Source organism: Palaemon carinicauda, chromosome 5 (genome assembly GCF_036898095.1).
Source record: "Palaemon carinicauda isolate YSFRI2023 chromosome 5, ASM3689809v2, whole genome shotgun sequence".
Classification (NCBI taxonomy): Eukaryota; Metazoa; Arthropoda; class Malacostraca; order Decapoda; family Palaemonidae; genus Palaemon; species Palaemon carinicauda.
The window spans coordinates 73,033,102-73,045,601 of record NC_090729.1 but is presented as its reverse complement, the minus strand read 5'-3'; the positions used below and the strand labels follow the sequence as shown (position 1 = coordinate 73,045,601).

The following is a 12,500-nucleotide window of genomic DNA, read 5'->3' as shown; positions in this document are numbered from 1 at the left end:
AAACCCACGTACACACACAGAAAAAGAGAGAACATATTTCTATGGTTAAAAATAATGGCTATAAACGAAGTATACGAAAACTATATCATCATGTAACATTCTGGTACTGTATATAATATTCATCTTGAATATATTTCAAATAAATTACGTAATTATATAAACAAGACACCATTTGTATGTGCAATGTGGGACCGTCAGATCAACAGCACAGCTGATCACAACCAAAGATAAACAAAAAAGTTGGTAATTGTTGACTGCAAAAATTTTTCCGAAATTGAAAAATAGAATACAATAGGGATTTATTAGAGCATAAGATATACTATGGAACAAGAAAATTAAATAATGAGGTACAGTAAGAAAATATTGTTAAAATATGACTTGGATGATTGCCGAATCATAACACAGCTTGATAAATCTATGGAAACTTCACTTTTTTAGTTCGACATACGCCGAAATTGACTTAAGACGAGCCTCTCGGTCCCTATCTCCGTCGTAAGTCGGCGACTACCTTATATAAAAGAAATTCCCCATACCAATCTTTAGAAGAAAAACAGTTCTAATGTGTTTGCCATGTATTGGCATAGTATCAGATTGATCCCAGCCTTTGACTATGAGTTTAAGCTATTTACTTGGGAGGCCACTGCTGTGGTTGAGCACCACAGTATGGGATCAGGCTTTCCCGGCTGATATTCTGGTGAGACTGGAACTGAAACCCGACACCTTTAACCTTTGATATTTATAGTAACAGTATATAACACCAAATACAGTAAAGCCATCCAATGAGCAGTAGTCTTTCCCTGTTGCAACTGTAAGGTGGTGAATTTATCATTACTCAACTTTACTTACTGGCCTAAAGTTGTGAAATTAGCTTATTATACTTTATTCAAACTTCCCAATGGATATATTTTGTTACCATACTGCACTGATGTTGGGAGATCATTATGGCATCTGGTAGCCTCTCTACTTCTAATCATCCATGAAAGAGATTGACTAGAATAAAGAGTGATAACTTTATGGAATTAATGGTGCAGTATTGTTAAATGCAATCAGTCAGTTATAGTAAAACTACATTATGCTTTGGCAGTTGATTGCTCAAAACATGCTCTAACAAAAAAAAAAAACACTATTGCCAGTGACGTCCCAGAAACCCTTTAAAATTATTTCATAAAAGTCCTTACATACAACAGATTTTAATCCCCAAAATTACATAAATAGTTAAATATGTTAGATCCTTGCTCCAGTGGACATTAAATTAAATGAAGATCTGATAAAGAAGCCTAAGTGGTTTTGTCAATTTTAGTGAGAGAGTCAGAGAGTTCTTCCTACTCTGAGGTGGGTTTATAAAAGTTTTCCCTTGAATACAGTATTCTTTAGTAATCCTTAAGCTTTCCTTTATTTTTGCCTTTTTTTGAAGCCTTGGATTTCTGCTCTTCTTATCTTTGTAGATAAATCCTCCATGAGCCAGGCCTATTTCTTCTTTCTGTTGCTAAGCAACATCTGTTTCCCTTACTTCCTTTGTCTTGCTTTTTTCATGGCTTACTTAGAATGGACGTTTAGTTTAATATCCCAATAACTTTCATGTTAACCCTTTTACCCCCAGGCTATTTGGAAATTTCCAACCCTTAACCCCCAGGGGTTATATTTTTCCCCAGCACATTTTGCAGTATATTTATTTTAAAATTGCTCTATCAGTCTTAATTTTTGTCATAGAGAGGTCAGGTTGGTCTCATTCTCTTGGAAAATGCCTGAATTTTCTCAAAACATAAAAAATATGAAAAAAAAATTTTATAGCATTTTTTTGCAAGGACGTACCGGTACGTCCATGGGGGTAAAGGGATGAGTTGTGAAATGTACCAGTACGTCCTTTGGGGTAAAAGGGTTAAGAAATATTGTAATAGAATAGTTTAACCAGATCCCTGAGCTGATATTCCTAACTCAGAACTGGTTCCATTTGATTTATAAGTAGGATTTCACTTATGGTAAATGTTATTATACACTGTTTTCTCATTTTAGATTTGAAAGACTTCCTTATTATGAATCCTCGCCAGAAGCATTATCCAAGTTATTCGGGGACGGAGGTCAGTTACCTTTCTCTGTGGAGTTAGATGGAATTCTATTTTATAATCGTGAAACTCACTACACACACGGACCAACACCGTTAGTTGGATGGCTCAAAGCCTATATGATTCCAGAGATTTTAGGTAAGCATTTTTCATGATTTATTTTTACAGTAATGAATAGGATACTTTTCTGTATTGTTCATACATAGGGAAACTATTGAATTTTAAAGCCTTGAAGTTTTATTTCTTTTGGGGGTGAGAGATCTCTCTGAGGTGGCATTAGTACTCCCTTCTCTTCACCCATCCCATTCAAGGTCAAGCTTCAATATTCTATCTTTACTTCAAGTAATGACTCTTCCTTTTTAAATATAAACTTGTATGCAGAGGTTAGTGACAAGCCTCATTTGTTCTTCTGATTTGTTGCCTTATAGTTTCCATCATCATCTTGTTTACCATAGATTTAATTTTGCTTGGTTCCCATACTAACAAACCTTCTGTTATTTATTTAATTATCTTTTGGCAAAGCAGGAAGGTAGCCATTAGACTTAAAGTGCGAGGTGGCATTCCTACTTAACCGCTTGAGCGGGTAGGCTTGGGGTTACCCAACCACCTCTATATGTAATAGTTAGAATAGTTAATATTACATGTTTAAAACAAATGACGTAATATGTCATGTTGGTTGAAGGAGCTAACCGTGGGACTTGCTGTAGTCATTCAAATCATAAACAGGACATACGATTCAAACCTCGGCAATGTGACATTCTTCTTAACGTCAACACATTGTCTCAAGCGTGTGAAAGTTTGTGACGTCACCGGATGCAGGTGTCTTCCGAGTTTGTGACGTGACTAATATAAACTGAGCATACGATATCTGTGATATCGATAAGTTAGTCAGTTCATATCTGTACTTCACCAGAATTGGTCATCTGGACCAACCCAGCTTCCTCCAGTGATGGAGATGTTTAACTCTGTTGTTTTTATAGAATAAATACTTAAAAGCTATTAAGATGTATTCAGTTATCCATTTACATACATCTGAAACAACACATACTCAATGTGTGCTTATAACAGTAGCACGCCAATAAATGGTGGCAGCGGTTAAACTCTAAGACAGCGGTTAAACTCTAAGAATTAGAGAAAAATCTTCAAGACTTCAAAATAATAGCTGTAAAACCAGAGAAATATCTTCAAGACTTCAACATAAAAGCTGTAAAACCAGAGAAAGATCTTCAAGACTTCAAAATAAAAGCTGTAAAACCTGAGAAAGATCTTCAAGAACTCAACATTATCTACATGAATTTTCCAACATCCGAAGTAAAGTTCGATCAAATTTGCGTCTCGACACCCGAAGTCGTGCTCCAACATACACATAGAATTTTCTCAAAGCGTCGATCGTAGTTTCTTGTTTACGCTGGTAGACGGCAGCACATTGGAGGGACGCCAATCGAGCGTCGCCTTGTTCAGTCCTCTCATCTCGTGCGCATCATGTGGTTGTTCTCTATTCGCTCCGTTATTAACAGTTTTTTATCTTCCTTTTCTCACGTTTCATTTTTTATTTTACGTATAATCATGGGTCCTAAAAAGCTTAGTTTCGGTTCAGGAAGTAGTAGTGGTGAGAAAAGGAAGAAGTCAATGCTTTCATTAGAACTAAAACAAGAAATAATAGAAAAACATGATCGAGGTGTGCGTATTAGCTATCTGGCTAAACAATATGGCCGGAATATGTCTACGATCTCGACGATCATAAATCAGAAGGCAACCATTAAAGCAGTCAAGCCATCGAAGGGAATCACCATTATTTCTGAACGTCGTAGCCCTACTCTGGAAGAGATGGAATGCCTTTTGTTGATCTGGATTTCCTTTATTTTTGCCTTTTTTTGAAGCCTTGGATTTCTGCTCTTCTTATCTTTGTAGATAAATCCTCCATGAGCCAGGCCTATTTCTTCTTTCTGTTGCTAAGCAACATCTGTTTCCCTTACTTCCTTTGTCTTGCTTTTTTCATGGCTTACTTAGAATGGAGATTGTTGGCGATACGATCACTGAAATGATTATTTGTGAGAAGGCCAGCGCTATCTATTGTGACTTGAAGGCGGCGGGCTCTGGGGGTGACGCAGGGGAGAGTTCAACCGATCCTACGACGGAGGAATTCAAGGCGTCTCGAGGTTGGTTCGAGAAATTTAGGAAACGGACTGGGATTCATTCAGTTGTTCGGCATGGAGAGGCTTCAAGTTCTGACACCAAGGCTGCTAATGATTTTGTTTAAAAGTTCGAAAAGATCATGGAGGAGGAAGGCTACGTAGAGCAGCAGGTTTTCAACTGTGATGAAACCGTTCTGTTTTGGAAAAAGATGCCTAGTCGAACATATATTACTGCCGAAGAGAAGAAAATGCCTGGACATAAGCCTATGAAGGATCGGTTGACTCTTGCACTTTGTGCCAACGCCAGCGGGGACTGCAAAATAAAGCCGTTATTAGTTTACCATTCCGAAAACCCTAGGGCATTTAAAGCACATAGAATTAATAAAGACCTGCTGCATGTTCTATGGCGTTCTAATTCTAAGGCTTGGGTCACTAGGCATATCTTTGTGGAATGGGTAAACGTAGTTTTCGGCCCTGCTGTCAAGAAGTACCTTCCGGAGAGGAAGTTGTCTTTGAAGTGCTTGCTTTGTTTGGATAATGCACCCGCTCACCCCCCAGGACTCGAAGATGATATCATCGACAAATACAAATTCATCAAGGTGTTGTATCTTCCACCGAATACCACCCCTATCCTCCAACCCATGGACCAGCAAGTCATCTCTAATTTTCAAGAAGCTCTACACTAAGCACTTATTTAAGCAGTGCTTTAATGTCACGCAAAGCACCAACTTAACTTTGCGTGAATTTTGGAGGAGCCACTTTAATATCGTGCACTGCTTAAAGATCATAGATCAGGCTTGGGAGGGAGTAACTCGTCGGACACTGAATTCAGCTTGGAAGAAGCTTTGGCCTGATGCTGTTGCTCTCAGAGATTTTGAAGGTTTTGGCCCCGAGCCTGGACCTGTGCTTGCTGTCGAGGAAGACGTCGAAAAGATTGTATCCCTTGGCAAGTCCATGGGTCTGGAGGTCGATGAAGATGACATCACCGAACTCATCGATGAGCATCCTGAAGAGCTCACCACCGAGGAACTCAAGGAGCTGCAAGCCAAGCAGTATGATGAGTTCCAAGCGCAGTTGAGTGAGTCGGAGATCGAGGAGGTAGGTCACATCTTGGGTTCGGCTGAAATAAAACAGATTGTTGTGACATTAAAAGACTTGGCTGCTGCTACCCAAGCTTTATTCAACTTAAACTTCAGTAGATTATTCCCTGAAACAACCATGAACATAATTAGCAATGACCCCATAATAAATGTAATACAAACTATGTTAGATCCTCAAAGTAAATCTAATTAAATCAAATAGATACAAATGGAATAAACAAAAGGAAATACAAAAGAAACAGAGAATTACTTGATAAGTTGCTGTGACTGTCCCTCCATCAGGTAAGTAAACAAAGTATGAAAAGATCACCAGACAAATGGTTCAGAGTGAGGTATGAAAGAGCAAGAGGACAAAACAATATTATAACATTCTTTCCCTCTAGATATAAAATTGGTTACATCACTTCATAAGTAATCAATCCCACCCATATCGGTTCGGAGCCCTTGACACCCGGGTTGATCTACTTACTGGAGGCGATGCAGCCTCTGTTCTAATTTCAGCTTCTGGGTGAAGTCCCATACCTTCTGGAAACTCTTGATGGGTTGTCGTGGGTGACACTGGAGATTGAGATGGTATGGCCTCTGGTGACAATGAAACAGAAGGTAGTTCTTGATTTTCAGAAACAGAATTATCCCTAGAGCATGGGGCCAAGTCACGTAAGGAAACCGTTGACTCTCGTCCGCTGGGATGTCTAATGTTAGCATATGTTGGGTTAGCAGATAATAGTTCAACTTCATCCACTAGGGGTTCATTTTTGCTTGTTCTGACAAACTTTCTCAATAATACCGGTCCTGACGACATAAGCCACGAAGGCAGAGAGCTCCCCGAGGATGAGCGGTGCAGAAATCCAAAAAAGTGTTCATGGGGTGTGACATTAGTTGCTGTCGACAGAAGGGATCTAAGTGAATGTATCACATCAGTGAGTACTAATTCCAAGTGCTGATCGGGAAGATTTCGAGACCTGAGTGCCAGCTGGATTGCCTTCATACAGTACCATTGAGCCGCTCCACTTGCCCATTACCGATTGGATGAAAAGGGTTAGTTCGACTTGTTGTAACTCCCTTCTGTGCGAGATAGGTTTTGTGCTCCCTGGACATGAATGAGGTTCCTTGATCCGAATGTACAGTATATACTGAGGCATCCCACACAGGCTGAATATTTGTTCTAAGCACTTAATCACTGTAGTTGTGTTCATGTTAGGACACGGAAAAGCGAAAGGAAAACGAGAATATTCATCAACCACAATAAGTAGATATGGGTTGCGTGAGGCTGTCGGATCTGGTCCTTTAAAGTCAATGCTTAATCTCTCCATTGGTTGTGTTGCCCTAATGAGTGTTCCTTCTTGGAATTTGTAGTATCTTGGTTTCAATTCTGCACATATCCTGCAAGAAGCACAGACCTTCTTAACGTCCTCAGTGGAAAAGGGAAGATTTTTCGATCTCACAAAGTGCAACAAGCGAGTCACTCCTGGATGGCACAGATTCCCATGTAGTTCAGTGAGGGTAGATGACGTAGAAACCACGGAACCGCAAAAAGCTCGGGTGAAGGCATCAGGAACCACATTCTCTCTACCGGGGCGATAATGTACTGTATAACTGAAGGCTGCGAGTTCCATCCGCCATTCCTGGATCTTATTATTCTCAACTTTAGTGCATTTCCTGTTATCAGACATGAAGGCCACAGAACGTTGGTCTGTAACAAGATCAAAGTGTTGTCCTGCAAGAAAATGACTCCACTTACGTACAGCCTCCACGATAGCCATGGCTTCCTTCTCTACGATGTGATAGTGAACTTCACTTCCTTGTAAAGTCCTAGACATGAAGGCCACAGGCTTGCCATTCTGGTTGAGTACTGCTGAGAATGCTACTTCCGAGGCATCACATTCGACCTCAAAAGGCAAATTTTCATCCACAGAGTGTAGTTTTGGTCCTTCAAGTTCTTATTTGAGTAGTTCGAAAGCCTGCAAAGCTTCTTCATCTAAAGGAAATTTCTTTACTCTTGCTAGTGGTTGAATCTTAGCAGAAAAATTCTGTATCCATTTAGCATAATAAGCAAACATACCCATTGCCCTCTTTAAAGATCCTTGACTAGTGGGAGGTGGTAGTTCTTGTAGAGGCCGGAGTCTTTCCATGTCAGGCTTTATTACACCATTCCCCACACAGTAGCCAAGAATATTAATGGTACGCACAGATTTAATAGTTTTAGTAGCATTGAGAGTTAGGTTCCTCTTGTTGATGACCTCTAGAAAGCGCTGCATGTTCTGATTATGTTGTTATTGATTGTGTCCAGCAATAGTGATATTGTCCAAATATGGGGAAGCACCTTGTAAGTTTTCTTCTTTCACTACCCTTATCCATATTTCGTTGGAAGGCTGCAACTCCATTGGTAACTCTGAAAGGTACTCTACAGAACTGGTACAGGCATCCGTTGGCTTTAAAGGCTGTATACTTCTTGTCTGATTCCTTTAGTGGTACTTGGTGGTAAGCGCTTTTCAAGTCAAAAGACGAAAATACGCAATATGTTTAGAGTTCATTAACCATGGTGTCAATCCTTGGTAATGGATAAGCATCCAGTTCTGTATATAGATTTATAGTTTGTGAATAATCAACACACATCCTTTTCTTATGCCGATTAAAGGAATCCTTAACCACCACAACTTGAGCTCTCCATGGTGATATGCTATCCACAATAACACCCTCAGCCAAGAGACGACTAGTCTCCGCTTCAATGAATTCTTTGTTATCTTTACAGTAATATCTTGATTTAGTGACAATAGGCTTACAATTAGGTAACAAATGCTGGAGGATAGAAGGCTCATCCACAGCAGCGGCTGCCAACGAACAGTAGGGGTTAGCACCAGATAAGTTGAGCGCTGGTTTCGGCCCACCGTATTCAATACAGGTAGTCCTCGTTTAACGACGTACTTGTTCAATGACAGCTCGAAGCAACAATGGACAATACAGTGATTTCCTTCCAATAGGCTAACGATTAGTGTTAGTATTCCCATTATCGAAATAGTAAGTAACGATACAAAAAGTATCTTTTTCTATAGGAAAAAGTAGTTTTTTCCCTAGGTTACATTGCCCTGTAATACAGTACAATACTAATTTTGCGGGTCTGTATCGGTTGTCATGAGTACTACCTAGCGTAAATTTGACTGCACGCTAGTTTTATTTAATCTCTGATAATAGAACGATATTTACCTAAAGAAAATATGTTAATAGGGCAAATATTTTCTTGAATATACAGTATATATATATATATATATATATATATATATATATATATATATATATATATATATATATCCTTTTACATTATAAAAATGAAATACTTTCGCTTGGTAAGTTAGTATTTTCTTTTCATTTCTTGTAAGAAAAAAGAAAATGGATTTACGTATTTTGCAAGTCATTCTTCGTAGAGTTTACGTCACGTGTCTTGTGACGTCATGTATCTGGCAGAAGCGCACTGCCAAACCCAATGATTTCCTTTCATCGTTACCGAGTAATCTTATTACAGCATTCCCATCAATGAAACACTGAGTAACGATATCAAGTGTTTTAGTGGCCTGCATCATTAGTTATAAGATTAGTACAACTTACCGTAAATTTAAGAAAAAAAAGTCTGATGACGTCATATTTCTGGCAAAAGGCATGAGGCAAATCGTGATTTCCTTCCGATGCATTACTATTCCCATAATCGAAACATAAAATAATGATATAAAGATTTTTTTAATATTTTTCAAAGAAATATGAAGATTTAACTGAATTAAAAAGAAATATATATATATATATATATATATATATATATATATGTATATATGTATATATATATATAATATATATATATATATATATATAGAGAGAGAGAGAGAGAGAGAGAGAGAGAGAGAGAGAGAGAGAGAGAGAGAGAGAGAGAGAGAAAGAGAGAGAGAGAGAAAGAGAGAGAGAGAGTGGGTATTCCTTTATAACTAATAATTATGAGGTCTATAAACGAACTGTATGGAAAATGTGATACCCTATGATATATTGGCGTTGATGTAATATTCATTATGAAGAGATGTTGAAGGTTAAGAAAATTTTATAAATCAGTGTTATTCGTACCATATGTGCACATGATCATAATACGGCAGTGTGACCTTGAGATCAGCTGATGCCAATCGAAAGTAAATTAAAAGTATTTGTTGATTATTGATATGCTCAAGAAATTGAAAAAGAAAATATAAACGTGCTTTAATGAAACACATTTAAACACAATAATGTCTAGTAAATATGAAGGCTTAATATTGAACTAAAATTAAATAATGTATGAAGCTTTAAACATGAACTGTACGTATGGTAGTACACTACCGTAAGTATTGTCGAATGATGATGAAATGGCTAGGCCCCTTCACTTTCGATAATCTAGCCTAACCTAGGTTTTTAAAATCTTCAAATATATGACAAGAATATTAAATTAGACTTAAATATACTACCAAACAGTAAATAAGGCTTTAATGTATGAAAGAGGAAAAAATTAAAGATATCATACTGCCGAATGATGACGAAATGGCCTAACCTATGTTTTTATAATCTTGAATTTATATACCGACAAATTCGTTTATCGACGGAGTTTCTGGAACGAATTACCATCGCTAAACAAGGACTACCTGTAGTCACTTTCTGATGCTGCTCTTGGCCTTCATTACTACTAGATGTGTGGATGAATAAGTTTTTCCATTAAGATGAAGAGTCAAGTCTACATTGACATAACCTGGAGAGCTTGTATACAAAGATTTCTGTGCTAAAGCAACGTCCTTATCAGTGGGATTTATTGGTAGCTTCAATTCCCACGCTACATCTTCATCTATATAACTGTCATCACTGCACGAGTCGACAAGGGCTGTCAACTTCCGTCCTTTAATTGTTGTCGAGGTAGCTGCCCGATAGAGGTTCTGAGGAAAAGAGGTACCAGCATTAGCCGCAAAAACAGATGACTGTGAAGGATCAAATACTGTAGCTGTTGTAGATTTACCTCCATATGTAGATTTAGACAGGCACACTTTTGCAAAGTTATTGCAAATGGAATCCCGAGCTGGACAGTGTGCCCGAATATGATAGGGACCTCCACAAAAAAGCACTTTCTCTTCATGGACAGAGTAGTCGCTAATACTTGAGTTCCAGCAGTTACCTCACACCTCTCAGACGTTTGTTCACTCTTCACATGATCATCTGTAATAAGTGCATGATCCGATGTAACCACAGCAGCAGTATGCCCAACATGAGGAAGCATGTGACTGTAAAAACTAGCATTACGTTGGGCTAGGTCTAAAGAGTAAGCCTGGTCATAAGCTGCCTGTAAGTCTAGAGTTTTATTTTCGAGAAGACGTTGCCGAATCATAGGTGAGGCCAGGCCATTTATAAAAGCATCCCTGATCAACTCTGTATTGTTCTGCACTAACTGACTTTAAATTACAGTCCTTGCCTAATTTACACAATTCTCTCAGAAACTCATCCAAAGTTTCCCCTGCCTTTTGTTGGCGAGTAGCAAGTAAATGTCTGGTGAATATTTCATTAGGTGTCTTAGCATATAACTTTTCCAATGTGGAAATGGCAGTATCATAATCCACACACTCCTCAATGTATTCATACACATTATGACTGACATAGTGCACAAGTGTCCTTAGTTTATTTGGTGCCCTTTCACCACATTCTTGAATAAAGTTGAAAAAAGTCTTGTGCCAATGCCGCCATTCTTTTGCTGCAGAAGGGAAGCTAGGGTCCAGATCCAAACGGGCAGGTTTCAATAGTTTCTCCATAGTTTAAGTTGAATAAATTGTTGTGACATTAAAAGACTTGGCTGCTGCTACCCAAGCTTTATTCAACTTAAACTTCAGTAGATTATTCCCTGAAACAACCATGAACATAATTAGCAATGATCCCATAATAAATGTAATACAAACTATGTTAGATCCTCAAAGTAAATCTAATTAAACCAAGTAGATACAAATGGAATAAACAAAAGGAAATACAAAAGAAACAGAGAATTACTAGATAAATTGCTGTGACTGTCTCTCCATCAGGTAAGTAAACAAAGTATGAAAAGATCACCAGACAAACGGTTCAGAGTAAGGTATGAAAGAGCAAAAGGACAAAACAATATTATAACACAGATGTTGGCATATCATCAACACGTGGTTGATTTCATCGATAAGCATCACCCACAGAAACTTCAGGTTTGCCATGTAGTTGCGTAGTTCGATGATATTTGTTTAAGACACTTTAGAAAAATTCTCAAAAGCCGTACCAAGCAACTTTCTTCCAATAGTTTCTTTAAAAAATCTACGAAGCGGTCTAGTGATCATGATGAAGAGAATGAAAGTGAAGCAAAGAAAAGTAAGACCGAATCGAGTGAAAGTGATGCAAATTAAAAATAGAAAAGAAAAAAAAAATGTAAAAAAAATATAAAATATAAAAATAAAAAAAAATAAAAATTAGCCAAGTTAGGTTAAAGTTCACATAGTGTAAGTTAGAGTGAGTTACGGTACGTTATCGCAGTCGCCGTCTCTACCTCCTCGCTAATCTTCCGTCTCCTCCTGCATAGCAATTCCTACACCTGTGCTGGCCTGTCTCTAAAGTAAAGTGTCAGTAAAAACCCCCTTTTTATTTATCATTTCTTTGTTATTATTCTTTTTTAGATATTTCTGTATTATTCAATTGTATTAATGTTAAGTGTAATTATGTGTAGCAATTTATTAAGGAGTTATCATGGGTTTTTAGGCTGAGGAACGAATTAAACAAATTACAGTGTATTCTTATGGGAATATTTGCTCCCACATACGATCGTTTTAACATACGAAGCAACTCACGGAACGAATTAAGATCGTATGTAGAGGTATCACTGTATACTCTTACAGCTGTGAGGTACGTCACTTTTTCTTTTGGCTCGGTAGAGAGTGGATGTCTCCTCTCTCTCCTCCCAAGGCTGTCATTGGACATCTTTAATTGCTTTTACTTTCCAGGTGTGCATGATTTTTTTCAGATCGCCTTCATGCGGACCTGTCTTGGGCGCAAGGGTGCTGCTTGCGGTACATTCTTGTCATTGCTGGATACTGACCTGCACTCTGTGTCCTTCATGTAGAAGGCATTGTTGTGAGCAGGGGAGCAGGGTTTGCCCTGCGCAGAGTGTAGGGAGTGGCCTGCCTCCCAAGGGGAGATATTTT

At 38.2% G+C, this 12,500-nt stretch overlaps 1 protein-coding gene across 1 annotated transcript in view; it reads left to right on the top strand.

Annotated features, from left to right (window-relative positions):
- The window catches only part of LOC137641332 (snurportin-1-like), a 289,974-nt gene that overhangs the window by 253,414 nt on the left and 24,060 nt on the right, over positions 1-12,500 (top strand). The window contains exon 6 of the mRNA XM_068373778.1: positions 2,014-2,201. Within this exon, the coding sequence (XP_068229879.1) occupies positions 2,014-2,201 (188 nt within the window). The remainder of the gene's footprint in view (positions 1-2,013; positions 2,202-12,500) is intronic.